The sequence below is a fragment of the Mytilus trossulus genome, chromosome 5 (assembly GCF_036588685.1).
Source record: "Mytilus trossulus isolate FHL-02 chromosome 5, PNRI_Mtr1.1.1.hap1, whole genome shotgun sequence".
NCBI lineage: Eukaryota > Metazoa > Mollusca > Bivalvia > Mytilida > Mytilidae > Mytilus > Mytilus trossulus.
Genome location: NC_086377.1, coordinates 63064295 through 63086155, shown reverse-complemented (window position 1 = coordinate 63086155; position 21861 = coordinate 63064295). Strand labels below are relative to the sequence as shown.

General features: G+C 31.7%; 2 protein-coding genes across 3 annotated transcripts in view; both read left to right on the top strand.

Moving 5' to 3' along the window:
* LOC134719031 (protein SpAN-like) overlaps window positions 1-20549 on the top strand; it is a 44877-nt gene extending 24328 nt beyond the window's left edge. Inside the window, exons 14-19 of one of the 2 annotated variants that reach the window (XM_063581956.1) lie at window positions 77-365; window positions 2641-2720; window positions 3560-3680; window positions 15544-15698; window positions 18039-18126; window positions 20288-20549. In XM_063581956.1, coding sequence (XP_063438026.1) covers window positions 77-365; window positions 2641-2720; window positions 3560-3680; window positions 15544-15698; window positions 18039-18122 — 729 coding nt within the window. In that variant the 3' untranslated portion in view covers window positions 18123-18126; window positions 20288-20549. Of the gene's footprint in view, window positions 1-76; window positions 417-2619; window positions 2721-3559; window positions 3681-15543; window positions 15699-18038; window positions 18127-20287 lie in introns of both variants that reach the window. The other variant, XM_063581955.1, reaches the window with a different exon arrangement.
* Window positions 4743-12137, top strand: LOC134719257 (uncharacterized). The gene is made up of 2 exons (XM_063582261.1): window positions 4743-5423; window positions 11077-12137. The coding sequence occupies exons 1-2, from the start codon at window positions 5150-5152 to the stop codon at window positions 12135-12137; spliced, it is 1335 nt and encodes a 444-aa protein (XP_063438331.1). The 5' UTR covers window positions 4743-5149.
* Window positions 20550-21861: the final 1312 nt, after the last annotated feature.

Genomic DNA, 21861 nt, shown 5'->3' with positions numbered 1-21861 from the left:
CCTTGAAAAACGAAAAGGATAGTGCGGGTGGGAAATCCATGTCATTTGGATACATTCTTGTTTTTTTATTATTTAGGCTCCAGATGATATGTTAGTAAAGTTAACAGCAGATGATCTTGATCTGCCATACAACAGTCTTAACAGATGTTACCATTGGATGGAAGTAAGGTACAATCTGATTGGTCAACTTGGTGTCAAGATTTGTGGTGAGATTAAAGACAAGACATGGACTACAACCCCATATGGTGAATCGAACTTGATGATGGTGAGGCTTGATGCTAAATTTGCAGAAGATAAAGATGCTGGGAAGGGATTCAGCATCAGTGCCACAGCTACCCCCAAACCTGTAGAAGATAAAGATGCAGGTAAGGGATTCAGCATCAGTGCCGCGGCTACCCCAAAATCTGTAGTAGAAGGTAAGATAAAGAACTGAGAATGTCTGTAAGAGGAAAAAACATATACTGTGGATTCATAATCATTTGTTGAATACCAATTTAAATGGATTTTGTGGGTACAGAAGAACCAATAATTTAATGTTCGACAAATAACAAATTATCTATATAGTCTTGTGTGCAGACTTCAGCAAAACCTGGAAATTAGATATCCATGATGAACATGTGAGTTATCCTTTATCCACAAAAATTGAAACCCACAAAAAAATGAATCCACAGTACTTCAAAAAGAGGGTTATTATTTTTCCTTATAACTTTTCTGATTCCCAATTCATGTAAAACATTGTGGTTAAGCAAATGACAAAAAATAATTTCTGAAAAGGAGCAACCATATTACTTCAAGAGGGGTTATGTTTTTTTCCTCAAAAAATATTTTGATCCCCAATTTGATGGAAAAAAAATATTGTGGTCAAGCAGATACCCAAAAAATATATTCTGAGACCTGATTTTTCTCCTACCTTATAGTGTTCAATTTTGAAACAAAAATAATATGATTGATAGGCGTAGAAAACTAAAAAAAAAATGTTTGTGCTTTAATGCATGAAAAGAAATTTCTGACTTGGACAAAAAAACATTACTTTCCCCTTTGAAGAAAAATGGTTAATTCCTAAACACCCTGCTTTGTAAGAATGATAATTTTGTGACTTTTGTGATTAAAAAAACAGGGCAAAACCAAATCCTTAAAGTATTGCCTATCTTTTATAATTTTAATAATCTGGATTTTCAAATATTTTCTCCTCCAGCATCACTTAAAGTGGTACCTAACACTACAGGGAGATAACTCTGTAAAATCAGCTAAATGTTTTAATAACTTTGTGTTGTTAAAACAATATTAAGCTTCTCAATGATCAAAATTAGGGTTTGTCAAACTGCTATATAACCAGTAATTTCCTGATGAAATGCTTGGTTCAAATTTTTTGAAATTTTTATATTATAATTGTCAAAGGATCAAAGTAAATGCTTTGTCAATTAAATGAGCCTAATTAATTTTTGTGGAGGTGTTTGGTACCACCTTAAGACACATTGATTGTCAAAAAGTACATCTGGTGCAGAGAATTTTGTACTGTTTATGTTATTATGCAAGTTGAAATCTTCTTTAAGGTCAAGTAACAGTAAATGGGCTATGTCACAGATTTCAGTAAAATTTTGCATACAACTCTGGCTCGATGAACTTCAACTAAAAATCGAAATAATAATGCATTTATCTCATTTATCATTTAAAATATTACTGATTGAATTCTTACAAAATTGGTGAGCATTTGTATAGAAAGCACATAAAATCGGCATAAAACCTTCTAAAATTTGTCTTAAAATCGCAAAATCTCTAATTCTACTCCATAGATTTTTCTTAAAAAACTATATGTTGTTGATACATAAATTATTGTTATAATGATGTTAAATAAAGATAGGGTCACCTACTTCGTTTTTACGGTATACATCATTCAATGTTGTGTTCTTTGTGAAAAAATCCTATTAAACGTCGAAATAATCGTAACTTCGCCGTGTTGCCGGCTGTAAAACGTTGATTTTTGACGTTTTTCACTACCAACAAGGTGAAAAAATTATTATTAGACAACAAACGAAGTCGGTGACCCTATCTTTATTTTGCATCATTATAACGAAATTTTATGTGTCAACAACATACAGTTTTTAAAGAAAAATCTATGGAGTAGAATAAAAGATTTGGCGATTTTAAGACAAATTTTGTATGTTTTTTCGCTGATTGTATGTGCTTTCTATACAAATATTCACCCATATTAAAAGAAATCAATCTGCAATATTTCAGATAATAAGAGATAAATGCATTATTTTTTCGATTGTCAGTTGTAGTTCACCGAGCCAAGATTGTATGCAAAATTTGAGCAAAATCTGAGACGTAGCCCATTTACTGTTCCTTGACCTTAACTCATTTTAGGCAACTCTGTCACATGCAACTTTTTTTTACATAAATAAGGCCGTTAGTTTTCTGGCTTGAATTGTTTTACATTGTCTGATCGGGGCCTTTTATAGCTGACTATATACGGTATGGGCTTTGCTCATTGTTGAAGGCCGTATGGTAACCTATAATTGTGAATGTTTGTGTCATTTTGGTCTTTTGTGGATAGTTGTCTCATTGGCAATCATACCACACCTTCTTTTTTATATAACTTCCATTTTTTTGTTTTAGATAAAAGTGAGATTGTTTTAGATAAAAGCGAGATTTGTACATTTGAGCCTCCGTCTGATGGTTGTTTCTTTGACGCAGATGGCAACTGGTTTGTGGGAGAGGTAAATATATCAAATTTGAGATACATATCTGACAAGTTTACTGTGGATTCATAAATTTTTTCGTAGTTATTTAATATTGATTTTTGTGGATAACTTTTCACTGATATTTGATTTGGTGGTTTTGCTTAGTTCTAATTACAACATTTGCCATTCCTTGGACATTAAATTTGTGGTCACCAGTTAACCAGGAAATTGATGAAAATTGGTTACAAATGAAAAATATTGAATCCACAGCATTTAATTGAGATATATTGTACAGGTCAATATCAGAGTTGAGAGGGGTCTCATTGGGGGGTTCTGATCCCGGATCCTGCTTACTGTTTTGTCAGTTTCCAATATCCAGCTTACACTATGTACATAAGCAATTCTCATTTTTTTGTAATTTCTCTTATCCCTCTAGACTTCATTTCCTGTTTTCACAGCACAAAAAATGTGACTTTCACGAGTCCCACTTACAAAAAAAACAGTAATCCAGCGTCACACTTGGACGCCAATGAGACCCACTTGAGATATATCAGACAGGTAAATATCATGGTTGAGATATATCTTTGATTGATGTTACCTACCCATGCCTTAAAGGGTCAGGTAGGAATGTAGGGAATTTTTTGGGGGGCGGGGGTTGCAACAACATAATTTAATATTTCAGACAAGAAAACGACGTATTGCAGAAACAAATCTGAAAAAAACATTTGTCATCAAATCTTCTAAAAAACATTATATCATCAATTTTTTCCGATACTGGGGAGGCTTCTTTTCATGTTTTTAGATTCAGGTAAGATCTAACAATAAAACTTTTATTATTTGTCTAAATTCTGAATTCCATTTTATACTCCTTTTAGGATGCATCACCATCAGACTATGGACCATCATCTGCATATGGTGGACAGTTTTATGCCTATGTAGATGGAAGTAATGGACAGGAGGCTGCTAAAATGACATATAAAGTTCCATCAACCATGGGTATGTTTTTATTAGTCCCCTTCCAACAAAGTCATTGGTAGGACTTTGTTGGTATTGACTTTGGCCTACACTTTAACTTTAAATTTTGAAAAAATTGAAAAGAAAATGCTTTTTAAAATGGCAACATTAGAAATACAAGCCTTGTGAGGAAAACAAAATGGACATCGTTTTGTTTATATAGATTAGACCGTTGGTTTTCCCGTTTGAATGGTTTTACACTAGTAATTTTGGGGCCCTTTATAGCTTGTTGTTCGGTGTGAGCCAAGGCTCCGTGTTGAAGGCCGTACTTTAACCTATAATGGTTTAATTTTTAAATTGTTATTTGGATGGAGAGTTGTCTCATTGGCACTCACACCACATCTTCCTATATCTATCTACTGCATAATGTTGGCCCAAAAGATTTTTTTGTCCACTCTCTGGCAAACCCATTGAACATATGGTAATTTAGGTGAAGACATTTTTTTAGTTTCATCAGGAACATATATATTAACGGGACTTGACACTACCTAATTATCGCCGATTTCCTTGTCGTGAAGTTAATAATAAATGACACGATACGGAAACGGACATGGTGTAAATTCGTATTCGCTATTATGGTCGATAATTAACGGCTCTACATTTCCTATTCGAAACAGCTCAAAAACTATTGGTTTGGAAACTTGTTTTTCTTCATTCATTGAAATAGGAATATAATGAATCACTATTATAAATATACAATATAATAAAAAAGAGAAATATTGGATTAAAAACGGCAAATTATTGTTATAATCGTCTTCTCTTTTCAAAATTAAATAAATAAAAAGTTTTTGGACACGTTTTTTTTTATGATAAAAACAAACCTCTACTAGAAAATCGTTTTATCTTGAGAAAATATAGGAATATAATGAATCACTATTATAAATATACAATATAATAAAAAAGAGAAATATTGGATTAAAAACGGCAAATTATTGTTATAATCCTCTTCTCTTTTCAAAATTAAATAAATAAAAAGTTTTTGGACAAGTTTTTTTTTTTATAAAATAAAAACAAACCTCTTCTAGAAAATCGTTTTATCTTGAGAAAATAACTTTTTTGTTCTTAAATGCTTTATTTTAGTTTCCATATTAAAATAGAAAGCCTTGGATAATTCTTTTAAATAAAGAAGCATAGTGAAATAATTACAAAATTACTTGTTTATACAAGTCCTCATTAAACTTAAGGTTCCAATATGAATAATTGTTTTTATTAAACTGCTTTTTAGCTGATTAAAATGTAATTTCGAATTTGATTGCGGATCAAAAGATTTGATTAACGCAATCAAAACAATTATCATCCTAATTAAAAATGATGAAAATATTATGAAAAACAACCCAAGCCGACCGAGAACACTTACTTTGATCACGATTCCTCAACATTCATGACAAAACACACACAAGCCCACAACATGAGAATGAAGTTTGTAAATCCAAATTATTCATTTGCTAACCATGTACGACAAAGAGAACTTCTTATCTTGGTCTGATGATATCGACCTTGATGCTCTACTAGAATGCTACACAGAGTCTGAAACTGCCGAGTTTTCAGATGAAGATTTTGAGCCTTCACCTGCCAAAAAGTCTAAGACTGCAACAACAACACCATCTCAGCCTAGCCAACTCAACACGCCCTGTTACCAGTGTCCAGATTGTGATAAGACGTACAAGTCAATTGCTGGGTTCAGAGGTCATGTACGACAAAAGCATGGCATTACAAGTATAAAAGGTATAAATCATTTTTCACATCTATATATACATATATTAATGCGTGTTATTGACTGAATGCTTTAAAAACCTAATGAGACAAGATGTGGTATGATTGCCCATGAGCTTACTTTTATTGTTTGACAAGTTTGTGCAAGGTTTTCACTTTTCACTTTCCTAAGGAATGTGTTGAACAATTTGTTTGGGTATCTCAGTTCCTTAATATATACATAAATTTCCGAAAGGCCGTAGATTTTTTTGTGCTTGATAGACAGATTTGCAATGCGAATGCTTATGAATGTTTTTTTTATCCATTGAATATTTTACTATGGAAAATCTTAAACCTCAATCATGACAAGTTCTTTGGTATATATCTAAAGTCTTCATATCCAAGTTTAATAGATTCAATGACTAACAAGCAGGAGACTGTAATTCATTAGTTGTCGTTTGTTTATGTGTAACATATTTGTGTTTTATTCATTCATTCTTTGTACATAAAAAATACCATTTGTTTTTGTTTGAATTTTGACCTTTTATAGCTGACTATGCGGTAAGCACTTTGCTCCTCTTTGAAGCCCATACAATCCTATAGTTGATAATTTCTTTGTCATTTGGTTTCTTGTGGAGAGTTGTCTCGTGTGCAATCATACCACATCTCCTTTTATATTGCTAGCTTTTGTGAATGTGATAAATTTCAGCATAATGAGATAAATTTGCTTCTTCAAGTTGCAAACATAAATATTGGTTCTTTGATCTCTGGTGAATATGTCTCATTGGCAATCTTTTGTGTTTCAGGTTTTTATTTTATGCATAATTTTGACTGCTACATAATTCTTGCAATGATGTTTAAGCGTTTTCCATTTGTGATGATACCAATTAGACTTTTTATTGGATATGAAGTAAATAACAAACTAACTGGTAAATTGCTATGCTCTCTTTAATACAGAAAGCAGTTATTAATACTGCAGTGTGTATATATAAATGTATAAAACATACCAATTTGATATAAAATAATATCATACATTACAGAAGTATTTACATGATTTATATACAAAAGAATAAAACTTTAGCATGAGAAACTTTTAATAAAATTATTTTTCTAAACATTCATTAATGAATATAATGAATACTGTAAAATGATATAAATAAACACAGCAGTTCTATGATATTTAATATTAGAATTAAAGGATCAAAAAGGCTAAATGTATAGGTTGACAATTGTAAGAGAAATTAAATTTGTCATCATTTCCTGAACTATTAATATTCCATATTTGGTCAAGACTTTGGCCAAAATAAAATTCTTAGTAACAATACAACAGGAAATAAAAATCAGCAAATCTAATTAAAATATAATTATTTTTTTAGTGAAAAAAACACAAAAACAAATTTAAAAACTATTTCAGTACATGCAATTAATAAATATATATATACATTGTTGTGTCTATAAGAACGGTTGATTAAATGTTCTTATTTTTAAAAGCTTCATATATACAAAAGTCAACATGGTCAATGCTGAAATAGCATGAAAATTGGTATGAAAATGTCTGAGAATGCCCGCGCATAAAGCGCTATTTGAAACGGCTCAAACAAAAGCATCCCATTCATTATCATCACCATATTAGTAATTACTAATAAAAATTGTTTTGATAAAAGGTCAACGCTGAAATAGATTGAAAGTTAATATGAAAACTCCATATACTCGTATATAGAACAATTTCATGAATTTATGAGATATATTACAAATTTCATAGTAGTCTATTGTACCAAATTTTTTATGAATCAGAATTCTGATTTGTGATGTAAACATTAAACATCCAGATCTGATAAATGCACATTTGCTCCATACCTTTTTTAATATCATATATTGATTTCAACATTGACCTTTAAAATAAGGAATAAATAAAAATACAATTTCAATACTACATGTATTATCTAATAACCTTCACTCTTTTCTGTAGAAGCATAAACTACATGTACATTGTAATATGGATTATTTTATACATGTTATATCTGTTTCTTTTCTTATAAACAAACATGTATGCAAAATGTTTAAATCTAAACCCAGTATTCCTGATTTATTCATTCACTCGTGCCAAAATAACAAAACTTCCCATAAAGGTAATATATACTTTTTCTAGTAGACCTATTTGAATTAATTAACTCCCAAACAGATAGAAAAAATAATTAAGGTGCTTGTGCTTTTCAAGATATAAATAATTTGGTTGATTGGGGGTATTTTATAAGACTTTTCATTACTTAAACACGTTAATCACTTAAAAGTTACAATATCTTATGACTTAAATGTATAAACTCAGATGATTTTGATTTTTTTTTTTACAATAACATCAAAACATGACTATCAAACATCCTTATGATACACTTTCAAAAAAATATGTCTATATTTGTACTATCTTTACAATGAGTGACGTGGACGCTTTGGAAGAGGATTATTGTCTATGACATGTGGATAGTTCAGTCTCCTTTTGGTATTACCCCTCACTGGTGCAATTGCATGCTGACCTACTGTCCTTATTTTGACCATAGCATGGTTAAACTGGTTCACAGTTGGATTGTTATTGCAACCTCCACTGGTCCTATGTATCCCAAAATGCTGTTCAATTGGGTCTTGGTTAAACCTTTCTGTTAACACAAATGGCATTCCTTTACGTAATAACAGACGTGTACATTCCACAACAGAACGAACAGTTATCCGAAAGCCTTCTAATGTCTGGTAGCTTAACTGCATTTGAATTTTCTGTGTCTTACTAAATTCTCCAGGTCTTGCTTCAACACTTTGCTTCCAATCATCAAAATACTTCAAAAAATCATCCGTCAGATAGTCCAACCTGGGATCATTTGGGTCTGTAAATGGTTTAAGATTGTCTTTTCTCTTCTGGTGACCTTCATTTAAGTTTCGGACATTAAGACAGTCAAAAAATTTGTCCATGTGGCGTATAAACTCTGTTGTAGCACTAGTTCTATCCCCATAAACCATTTCTAGAGCATTGGCCACAGTGGTACTTAAAACTTGGGCTGCCAGACTTACTTTCATTGCACCAAAGGATGTTATGTCAATGTGGGCCCTTGATAACTTTGGACACAATCTAAAGACTCCAGTACAGTGGTCCTTATATAGATCTACAATATGCATCCATGACACATCTTTACCTCCACACCACATCTTTCTGGTATTCTTGTGTGAGCCTGAATTTGAGAAACAATTCCTTGCTGTTTTGATCAGATGGGGTGGATCTGAAACAAAATATATGTATCGTTCATCTGCAGCAAATCTGTTTATAGCGCGGTACACAGTTGTCTGTTGTTCATCTGTTTTGTGAAGTTTTATGAATCTTCTATTGGGTGAGGCACCATCAGCAGTAATGTACAACACCTTAAGTCCTGCATCAATCTCAACTAACTCCACACATTCCCATAAAATTCCAAACAGTTGGTCCGATGTTATTCCATTGGTGGCGAAATGAGCAAGTGGGAACTTGAGGTCAACTGATATTCCGCGTACCATTACAACTAAAATGTGCGTAGCTAGCTTCTTTGCTTCTTCTTTAATGCATTCCTCCATATGGTCAAAAAAATGTTTTCCTATAAAAAAAATCAGAAATTATTTTTATTCCTGAAAATGATTTGTTTCTATTTATGTAGGGCTTGAAAGCAAAAGGATCGAAACATTCAATAAATACACTCAAATTGAGCACACATATTGACATAACTGATAAGTGGCCTCATTGAATAAATTTTAATTACAATGTTGCCTCATCATGCTCATACATTCATATAAGATTTCTAGAAACAATTAACTTATTTTATTTTCAAATAAGTGTTTTCTATTTTTAAGGAAAAAAAATAAAAATGGATTGTTACTTTATGCTGAGACTTAAATAAACACCAGTTTTTTGTCATGCGACTGAAAAAGGGAAAATAATTAAAGAAATTAATAAAATTGATCTTCTGCTTAGAGGTAAACTACAAAGTTATTTGTCATGCTTGGGGCACACCAATCAAAAAGATTTAAATAACATCCACTCTAAATTTCAATATCCTGTAAATCTTTTAAATTCACTGGATAAGTAATACACGAGTTTTAAGAAAAATATGGTTTTTACCTGTATAACACACCTGTTCTAAGATTTTTGTTTTTGCCTTCATTAATTTAAAGCGATTAATTAGTTTTCTCCTTTGAATTGTTTTATGGCCTTTTATAGGTGACTATGCAGAATGGGCTTTGCTCATTGTTGAAATTTGGTCACTTGTGGAGAGTTGTCTCTTGGCAATCATACCATGCCTTCTTTTTGATATTTGGTTGATTATGAATGAATTGAATGAATGGACCATAAACAGGAAGGCCATGAATATACTGGAGGAAGCAATGTAAAAACAGTTGAATGCTTTGGTTTTTAAACACAATGCATTTATCCATAGTCAGGGGGTTAACCCTTTCATCCAAATTTTCTGTCATTTAATACAACTTACCATCAATAAGTATGAGCTGTTCTTCGATGGTATTGGTATCTGAATCAATAAGTATATGTTGCTGTTCAATGGTATGGGCATCCAAAACTTTGGGTTTTCTAACCCGCTTCCTTGCTCTACACTTATCCCTGTAGCCAATACAACGTCTCTTTGATGTTCGAGGCATTATCTGCAAATAGTACATAATTAACTCCATAAGTAATAAATATATGAAAAATATCTAAAATTGATTAAAAAGAAAAGCAGTTAACACCAACAGATATGTACAATTCACTTGACTTAGTTTAATGCGAATTGGTTAAAGTATTTTTGCGTAAGTGTCTGACAATGGTATACAAAAATACGTCTTGTAAACAGGCATATTGTTTATGTAATTTATACTTGTTTCTCATTTCTATTTTTTTATATAAATTAGTCTGTTGATTTGCCCATTTGAATGGTAATTTTGGGGCCCTTTATATCTTGTTGATCGTTGAGAGCCAAGGCTCCATGTTGAAGGCCGTACATTGACCTATAATGGTTTACTTTTTTAAATTGTTATTTGGAGGGAGAGTTGTCTCATTAGCACTCACACCACATCTTCCTATATTTATATAAAAAGAATAACCATACTGTCTGAAAAAACAAATTTATACTCTGCTCTACTTCAATGGTTACTTATATGTTTGTCAAAATATAGGTATATATATTATATTGTTTACTGTTCCTAGCCTACATATTTCAATATCAAATGGTTAAGAAAATAAAATATGTGTTTTTGCAATCATGTTTGCCATTTTATCTAATGACAACGACGCACTATTGAGACAGCAACTTAACAACAAATTGTTTGTATCTTATAAAAAATCAATTATCATACATGTCATATATATTATTAAACTTTACATTCAAATATAAAAATCAATATGATCAGAGAGATTAACCCATAATTGACCCATCAATTGGATAGCATGCATATGATGCCCCTCTATTGTGTTAGGGATGACATTAAAATTATTTAAAATTATTTTTTATGGAAACAAAGAAATTTTACTTTCAAGTTTGATAAATCTGTTTTTCATGAAATGAAAAATTGCAGAACATGTATATGTACAAGTATCACATGTGAAACTGGAATAATGATTTATTCATCTTTATTAAATTTATAAAATGTAGAAAATATGCTATAATTTTTTCTTGTCTTATAGTTTCAGAGCACAGAAAAGATGGTATTACAGAAAAAATCAACAATAAAACATCTTTTAGTATGACCCCAGAAGAATTTACTAAGATCTTTGAAACATCATATCAAGAAGCATTGGAAAACATAATAAACAGTCCTTTCAGGAACAGTAGCCGTTCTAAGCATGGGAAAGGTATTCTGGCAATTACTTTATATTATGCAACAAGTCAACAGACACACACACAATTGTCAGAAGAACTAGCACCTGTTTTCGCAAACTTGTTTGAAAAAGTAGAGTCGGATTGCAATACAGATTTGAACACATCTGAGAAACTTTTCTCATCTTTTTATAAAATAACAGTTGATAATGAATTTCAATCAAAGTTATCTGCCATTGTTACATCTGAATTTGAGAACATTGAATTCGAAGGTGAACTTTCCGCTAAACTGTTTTTATCTGTGCTACAAGATGCCCTACTGAAGTCTCTAGTGAAAAACCGTTCACAGCTGTACCAAAAGAATGCAACTAAGCTAGATACCACAATGACAAATTCAGACCAATCAGTGCTTTACTACATTTCAGGGTATATTATTTCAAAACTTCAGAAGAAAACATACCAACACAAAAACTTGAAAAACCAGAAAATTCGTGAAGCTATGACTAATTTTGTGGTAAAACAATCAACAATGTTACAAGAGCATGTTAAAAAGTTTGCGGAGTGGACCGAGAAATTAAACAGAGGAGGACTCAAAATTCCAAGTGACAACTTTTATTATTTCATCCGGCATTGTGAAATTGTTCTCCGGCAAAGTATTGACCTTGGCAATGTGAATTCCCAAACACTTATGATTACAAACCTGAAAGAAGTTATAGTTTCCGCACATATGGTAAATTATTACTGGGAAATTTTGTGTGATAACAATGAATTTTCTTCATATATCATGGAATCATGTGTTTCATTATTTTTAACAATCCGTGGCCACTCCTTAGCACGTGCAGTGCAACTTCAAATGCCCAATAGCACATCACAACATGAGAAGCCACTAAGGAAGGTTTTGAAAGACAAATCTGATAACCGCAAATAGTAATTAGTGAAATTAAACATTTGTGACTTTTGAGGAGATCATATTAATTATGTGTATCTTAATTGTTTATAGTTTTTGGTTCTTTTAGTGCTTCATTTTCTTCATACATTTATGATTTACATGTATGACAACATGCTGTTAGATTTGTCTTTATGTTGTTGGTGGTTTTTTTTAATACCATAAAATGTCAGTGCTTCTCTTGGATATGTACAGACTTTTTATATATATATAACATATACATGTATGTAGCTGTTTATATTTTTAATGTACGTGTATGTTCATGCATTGGTGTGTTTTTTTGTTTGTTAGCACAGATGATAAATAATGCACAGGTTTTTTTATGCTCATTTTTCAAGTATGAAGTCGATAAATTCTTAAGAATTAAATCACGTTTTTTTAAAGTCATGTAAGTAGGAAGAATCTATTTTGAGACTTGTAAATTTTTCAAAATTCTACAGAAAAATTACAATACAATATACAGCACATGTACATTATGTAAAGTTTGTTAAGTTTAAATAATTTCTTTTCGCCTGTTCAATATACCAACCAGTAGTATTGTACATGTTGGATCATATGGTTTTTATCGTTCAGCTCTAAATTGTATAAAATTTGTGACTGTTCATCCTTCATTTTTATAAAGTAAAAGCAGTTATATAACATAAAGTAGAACTATTTTATTTCTATTTGTGCTCCACTTAAAGGGCATAATACATGTACATATTGAAGATGGATGAAATGTACCACATATACCAGTTTTTAAGGTTATACTTGATGTTTATTTTATTGTCTGTTACTGTCATTGAGAAATACTGTATACATGTACATTGTATATACATGTAGTCTGAGTTGATATGAATATGAACATGATGAATAAACTTGGAAAACCAATTGCTTTTTTTTTATGAATTAAGATATATAGGAAGATGTGGTGTTAGAGCCAATGAGACAACTCTACATCCAAATAACAATTTTAAAAAAAGTAAACCATTTTAGGTCAATGTACGGCCTTCAACACAGAGCCTTGGCTCACACCGAACAACAAGCTATAAAGGACCCAAAATTAACTACTGTCAGATGGACTTAAATGTTTCCATGATTGCAATATATGAATGTTTATATTAAGGGAGACTTATTAATTAGTTTGCCAGATAATGTAGATATAGGAAGACGTGGTATGAGTGTTAATGAGACAACTCTCCATCTAAGTAACAATTTATAAAGGAAAAGCATTATAGGTCAAGGTACAAACTTTTACACCAAGCCTTGACTCACATAGAACATCAAGCTTTATATGGCCTCAAACAGTACTAGTATATAACCATTCAAACGGGATAAGAAACAGAATTATCTTTCGAGAAACATGTATGAACTACATAAACAAAAGACAACCACTGTACATCAATCATCATGTTGCTGCATGAGAAGTTGGGAACAGACCAGTCTGATCATTACCATTTTTTTTTCTGAATTCATGCAGTTTTGTTACATCCAGGTCTGGGATTAAAAAAATTAAACTTCATATAGTCATGCAAGGTACAAACTGTTTTAACGTTAAAATGAATACAACCTGATACATGAGTGCATGTAATGTTCAAGTTGTTATCAGTCATAATGATAATCAAAGATTTCCATCATTGTTTTTTCATACCAAGTTTAGCTCCAAATCTCAACATACACATATATGCATACTTGTCTAGAGACTTCATAACCATGATCATACCCGTAGCCAGGGGGCTCTTTCGGGTTCGAACAACCCCCCCTTGAAAACAAATAAGCACAGTTAAAGTCAATGTTCTGTTCGAATTGTGACTGTTAAAGTAGAGTTTGCAAGTTCTAAAACTAAATTTTGTAAAAAATGAAGCATGATGATCTAAAACTTTGAAAAAAACTGGAAGAAATAAAGGTTGCAATACTATAAATATAAAAAAAAGATGAGTGTTATCATTGTAAAATAATGACATAATTCTATGAGGGATCATCACAACTGCATGTCAAATATCAAATATATTTTGATGTTTTTGTGCTTTAAAAGTAATTTTATTGTGATGCAGATTGAATAAGGTACACCTTGGAATAGTATAATATAATAATATATATGTTCCTGGGTACACACGTAACACAGACTGGCCAGATAAGGACCAAAAATGGCAAAATTGATGACTCGATATTTCTTTTAATATCAATAAAATGTCATTAAAACTAAGTTACACGGGATGCCAGTGTATCAAACTTGTAATCTGCTACATTTTTTTTGTAATAATTGCATTCATTTAATCACAATAAGGTGGACAATGCAAGAGGGGGGTAATAAAAATGGCGCCAATGGCATTTCGGAATGAGACCGTGAATGATGACTGATTTCTTTATTAATACCAATAAAATAACATCCAAACTACATAAAACGTGAAGCTAGTATACTAAACTTGTAAACTGTCGCTTCAAATTTGTCATGATCGCATTTGTTTTATCACAAAACGGGGGGCAATGCAATCGGATAATACAAAAAAAATGGCGCCAGTAGCATTTTTCAATGATCGTGAATTTGGCCAACGTAATAAAACACTTTACATAGAATAAATCACTCTCATATTAGTTACTTCATGTGAAAAAATATATCTTCTTTATGCTTAAACTTACCAACTCATTAAAGTTGTTGAACGTGTGGAATTATGTGGATGATTCATTAGCAGTCACGATAGCTTTCAGTCCGACGCTTCCAGTCTCCATTAATCTCGCGAAGTCTCGTGACGGACGGGAGTGAAATAACTTTATACTGAAATGCGTACGAGATTCATTTCCCGTTAGATATACTGTTCCCAGGTTTCATAGATATTTGATTTTGTGATTTTTCCAAAGTCTACATACCAACCATGTAAAATTTTTACTTAGTTTATACTTAAGAGAAGACTTAACCATGGATAAGGAAATGAAAGAAAAAAAACCCACATAACACAAAACATGACAAAAAAAACTTTAAAATGTAGAATCACTAATTTAGTATTGCCTAAGCTTTGCCTATTACAATTTCAAATTATTATGCATAAGTTTTGTCTATTACAATTTCAGACTATTGTCCAAGCTTTGCCATTTACTATTTCAGATTACTGCCTAAGCTTTGCTTATAAAAATTTCAGATTATTGTCTAAGCTTTGCCTATTACAATATCAGAGTATTGCCTAAGCTTTGCCTATTACTATTTCATAGTATTGCCTAAACTTTGCCTATAACAATGTCAGAGTATTGTCTAAACTTTGCCTATAACAATATCAGAGTATTGCCTAAACTTTGCCTACAACAATGTCAGAGTATTGTCTAAACTTTGCCTATAACAATGTCAGAGTATTGCCTAAACTTTACCTATAACAATGTCAGAGTATTGTCTAAACTTTGCCTATTACAATTTCAGATTATTGCCTAAGCTTTGCCTACTACTTGTCTGGAGGCAAATTAGAAATACAAAGTGAGGATGCAAACTATATTTATGATGTTTGGACGGCACAAGAACAGGGAGATGGTTGGCAAAAAGCCAAAGTTGACATCGATGCTAAGATGGGTGAACTTGTAAGTTTAGGAAAGTTTTTATCAATCCCCTGTAATTCTAGAAGTATGTTTTGTGAACTGATCCTTATTCAGTGTTAGATATATTTTTTGCTTAGATAATAGAGTGTTTTAAGGATGTCTGCTGGTCATGTTTTTGAATTCTTGTCATATTTTCGATTTTCTCAGGTTTTATCCATCCAAATGTATTTAAAAAATAATTTCACGACACCATACTTTTGTCTTCATAAATCTGTTCAATAGATCATTTAAGATTTAGTGATCCGGCGGCAGGAAATCCTTGTTATTTTTTCTTGGTTTAAAGGGTAAAAAACAATTCCAATGTTAACAAATAGTAAAGTCTGAAGAAAACCCTTTTCCCGCCATTTTTTAAATGTCTCGTATTTTGAAAACTACACACTAATGATTTTATTACTTTATTTTGTTTAAATATCAAAGTTGTTTTCATTTTAAGCAACCACATGAAATCCTTGTTATTTTAAATTAAAGCAGCAGACATCCTTAAAACTAGATTTGATACATATCTTATGCATACCAGTGTGGTCTTATAAGTTTTTGAAAAAATAGTTCAAATTTCAATCAAATGCTATTTAATCCATAACACTAATTATTATGCATTGAATGTTTTCAGCCTAATAGGTTATTATCTATGATTAAGCTTGAAAATGTTACTACCCCAGCAGTACATTCCTTCCAATTAGTATATTATTTTATCTTTTTAGCTCACGGCCGAGCGTCCGTCGTCGTCCGTCGTCTGTCATCTGTCGTCGTTGTCTGTCGTCGTAAACTATTTCAAGAATCTTCTCCTCTGAAGCTACTGGGCCAAATACTTCCAAACTTTAACTGAATGTTCCTTAGGATATCTAGTTTATAAATTGTATCCGAGGTTTTGATCTGTCAACAAACATGGTCGCCATTGCTAAAAATAGAACATAGGGGTCAAATGCAGTTTTTGGCTTATTACTCAAAAACCAAAGCATTTAGAGCAAAACTGACATGGGGTAATAATGTTTATCAGGTCAAGATCTATCTGCCCTGAAATTTTTAGATGAATCAGACAACCCGTTGTTGGGTTGCTGCCCCTGAATTGATAATTTTAAGGAAATTTTGCTGTTTTTGGTTATTATCTTGAATATTATTATAGATAGAGATAAACTGTAAACAGCAATAATGTTCAGCAAAGTAAGATTTACAAATAAGTCAACATAACCAAAATTGTCAGTTGACCCCTTTAGGAGTTATTGCCCTTTATAGTCAATTTTTAACCATTTTTTGTAAATCTTAGTTATCTTTTACAAAATCTTCTCCTCTGAAACTACTGGGCCAAATACTTCTAAACTTTAACTGAATGTTTCTTAGGGTATCTAGTTTATAAATTGTATCCGAAGTTTTGATCTATCAACAAACATGGTCGCCATTACTAAAAATAGAACATAGGGGTCAAATGCAGTTTTTGGCTTATAACTCAAAAACCAAGGCATTTAGAGCAAATCTGACATGGGGTAAAATTGTTTATCAGGTCAAGATCTTTCTGCCCTGAAATTTTCAGATGAATCAGACAATCCGTTGTTGGGTTGCTGCCCCTGAATTGATAATTTTAAGGAAATTTTGCTGTTTTTGGTTATTATCTTGAATATTATTATAGATAGAGATAAACTTTAAAGTGAGCAATAATGTTCAGCAAAGTAAGTTCTACAAATAAGTCCAACTGACCAAAATTGTCAATTGACCTCTTAAGGAGTTATTGCCCTTTAAAGATTTTTTTCACAATTTGTTCATCATGTTGACTTACTTTAAAAAATCTTCTCCTTTGAAACTGCTGTATCAATTTCAGCCAAACTTAGGCTAAATGAGTTTCATAGTATCTAGTATAAATTTTATATTTTATTTCCTTGTATGTCAAGAGACATAGCTTCTATGGCTAAAATAGAACATCGGAGAAAATGATATTTTTTTTGCTTTTGAAGAAAATAGGACGATCCAAAAAACGTTTAAATAAATTGAAAAGCCAAAATAATCATTGATGAGAGATTTAACCAAGTGAATTAAGGTGAGCGATTCAGGCTCTTGAGAGCCTCTTGTTAATTCTCGTCTTTAATGTAGTGGCCTTGGTGGCATAAGTGGTCCAAGTAGTTGAGCTACTGTATCACTTGCATGTCAACTTTGAATTGGGGAGTTTAAGCATTCAACTCAAATTTAAATAAGACTATGATCCAAAGATTGGTGATTCTCTTCTCAGTTCAGTTTTCTCCATCAAAATAAATGGACTACCACAAAATAGCCACATGTGCTGAAAGTGGCATTAAACACTAATCAATCAATCATTCTTTTCTTCCTTTACAGATTCTTATTATTGCTGAAACAGAATCTGATTATACAAGTGACATAGCAATAGATGATATAGTCATGAAAGAGGGAGTCTGTTGATTCTGTAAGTATTATATAAGTGGATTTAATACTGTTGGTCAGAAAAGGTTGGTGACTGATAGTGGATTTCCATTGTCAACTGGTGAACTACAGATTAGAAAATGACCCTGCAAGTACAGATTGTCAGTAAGCTTCTTGAAGGTTAAAGGAGCTTTTAACAGGCTATTATTTGAACTTGGAATCATTTTTAATTATGGAGTTTTTATAATTTCCTGTGCTTGAAATTTTTAATAAATTCCATGTTTATTCTGTACTAATGTTCTGTGCTGGGCACAACACTTTTTATTACAAAGAAGATACATTTTCAAAAGAATGTACTCTGCCGCACACACACCTACCTACAAAATACATTGCATGAAAATTTATAGGAACCGCTGAATAGTTATCAAAGGTACCAGGATTATAATTTAGTACGCCAGACACGTGCTGAAAACATTATAATACCATATCAATATGGCAAATTTCTAGACTCTTTGGACTGAAATTTCACATATTCTACCATAACTTGAATTTGCTTTGATTGATTGAGTGGAAACCTAACATATAAATTCGAATAGGTGAAAATATGAATCAATTCCAGAAAATATCCAATTGTCTTGCAACAATTCAAATGTGCACAAGTCTCCAAAGCAAAGTTTTTCTTCCGCCACTTTAAAAATGAACTTGTCTGCAGTGTTTCACCAAAATAAGTGAAAATATAAATCAATCCATGGAAAATTACCAATTGTCTTGCAACAATTCAAATGTGCAGAATTAAGGTGATACCCAACTTTATCACTAAATTTAATTTGGCTTGTTTAATTAAGTCTCCAAAGTCTCCCAAACAAAGTTCTTCTTCCACCATTTTAAAAATGAACTTGTCCGCTGTGTTTCAACAAAACCACTCTTCAGATCTACTTAGGGTTTCATAAAATAAATATGTCTAGCAGAGCCGTCAATCTTCAGTTTATGTATTCCGACAGGCGTCTTTTAAGGGTATTTTGAGTGGCATAAAAAAGGAAGGGGTTTACTATAGAACACTATGGAATTTAATTTTCTAAAATTTTCAAATGAATATAACTTGGAAAACTGTAAGTGATAGACACACACAGTCTTCAGATATGATTATAGGACAATAAAACAAATCAAATGAAATAAAAGGGAAGTCAGTGGGGCCACCCAGTTTAGCTTGCGAATTTGCTATTATTTTGTAAATGCCAGGTAAAGATCCCCATCCATAAACCATATATATTCTTGTATGAGACAATAAAACAATTTATGAAATCAAGTATAGGCATGGGGTCACTCTACCCCCTCATGTATGAAAAACTTTTAAATGATTAAGATCTCCATCCCTTTACCATATATATTCTTTTATTGGACATTAAAACAAATCAAAGAAAGATATAGGGGAAGTCCCTTGGTGAATTATGGGAGCTTTGTTTGAGAGACTTCGTAATCACATCCTGTTACAATTACTTCTTGTTTTCATAGAATTATTTACTTTGACTCATTAACAAAAACATAAAAATTTCAAATAGGTTGAACCAACCATTTTTGTTAAAATTTTTACACTGGTTGAATAGCAGTTTAAGAGCACTAATTTTGATCATTGAAGCTTTATATTCCCTTAACTACACAATGTAATTTAAATGTTGAGCTGATTTTACAGAGTAATGTCCCGGTACCACCTTGAGGGTGTTTTTATGATGTTCACTTGGCACAGCTGTTTATTCCATACTTTTGGGGCAACACCAATTCCAAAAGTTGGATGAACATTCTGCCTTGATTTTAGAGTTTATGTGACATTGACTGAACAAGCCTAGATTAATTAATTTGTAATTTATTTTACAGTTATAATTAAATATTTAAAGATGAATAAAAAATTCTAAACGGAAAATTACTAATTAAACGGTCATAGCAAAAGTTCAAACACATCAAATGAATGTTGTCTGTTCTATGGTCAGGTTGTTGTCTTTTTGACACATTATCCATTCCATTCTCAATTTTATAACAACTGTCATATATATATTCCTAACTTGGTACAGGCATTGTCTTGTGTAGAAAATAGGGAATTGAACCTGGTTTTAAAGCTAGCAAAACCTCTTACCTGTATGAAATTAGTATTATGAATATACATAGAATATTAATGTATGCTTACTAAATATGATATTTTTGTATTGCAGGGAAGACTCAAAAGCTCAATAGTGAACTTAAAACTGGAATTTTGGTTAATAAATGCATGATCAATGAACTCAGCCTGGTCATCAATATCTTGAAAGATCACTAGGCAGAAGGAATACATTGATTGACCAACCAGACTTCTGCTTTCACTTTGCTATATTTGTCTTGTCTGTATTTGTATGAATTGATATATATACTGTTATTATTTATATCTGTTTTGTCAAAATGTGCTGTCCAAAAAATAAAATTTATGTTTTGTTGCAATCAATAATTCTTATTGTTATCTTTGACTTAATTAATACCTCCACAACAGTGGTTTAGACCAAGCGGAAAAAGAGGCGAAAGATATTCAAACTCATAGATAGAAAATAAACTGACCATACCATTGTCTAAATAGAAAGACCAACATACAAACAATAGTACACATTATTCCATATTGATAAAATTTAAGTAGTGTTTTCTATAAATGTGATTTTGTATAAATAATCATATTCGCCTGCAAAAAAAGTATATTCACTGCTCTAAACGTGCTTTTAAGTGCATGATTTTGGTAAATAGTTGCCATTACATACATTTCTCTCTGAATATGGAACAAAACAAATATTGTCTTTTGTTTCGGTTAATATGTGGTTTAATTGACTTTTGAAAAACTGATCTTCACTTCAGCAATTGGCCTCAATGAATGTCGGTGTTTCAAAAGTCAACTAAACTACATATTAACCTTATCAAGAGACAGTAGTTGTATAAAACTCAACACTAAAGACTGAGCAACATGAACTACACCACAAACTGAGGGTAATATCCTGTGCTCTGGAAGAGGAAACAAATCCTGCTTCACATATGGCACCTGTCGTGTTGGTCATTAGTACCTACCCTTGGATAAGTCTCAGTTGATAAATTACAATCTGGGAAATCATTCCATAAAATGAAAAAGACCCCAAATTTAAAAGTTATATATGTAAATGAAAATCAAGATTAAAAAACAAAAGAAACAAAGACCAGCAACTTTTACTGTTCTAGCGTTGTGCCTGTTTACAAATGGAAAACCTGTTTTTTTGGTGTTTTTTTGTTCTCTTACTTCAGTTAGGCCGACTCAATGCTATGAGAAATTGTACATAATGATTATTACACCAAAACTCTGGACAAGTATAAATTTGGTTAACATTACTTTTACCATTCCTAAGTATGTCCTTTACAACTGATTATGCTAGGCAATAGGGGAGTCATATCTGATCCATGGACACATTTCCTACCTTGCAGTATGAAATAAACCATACAAATATATACACTAAGAAATACTTCTAAAATATTCAACATCCTGTATATCTGGAACAAATGTTATGCACTCTCCTGAAGGCAGATAACTTTAATGAACAGAACCAAATATCTTTAAAGGGGCACTATAGCTACGAGATGTATAACAAATCTATCTTTTTGGCATCTTTTTAATACGACCGAAAAATTTGAAAAATTTTCGTCGTATATTGCTATCACGTTGGTGTCGTCGTCGTCCGAATACTTTTAGTTTTCGCACTCTAACTTTAAAAGTGAATAGAAATCTATGAAATTTTAACAC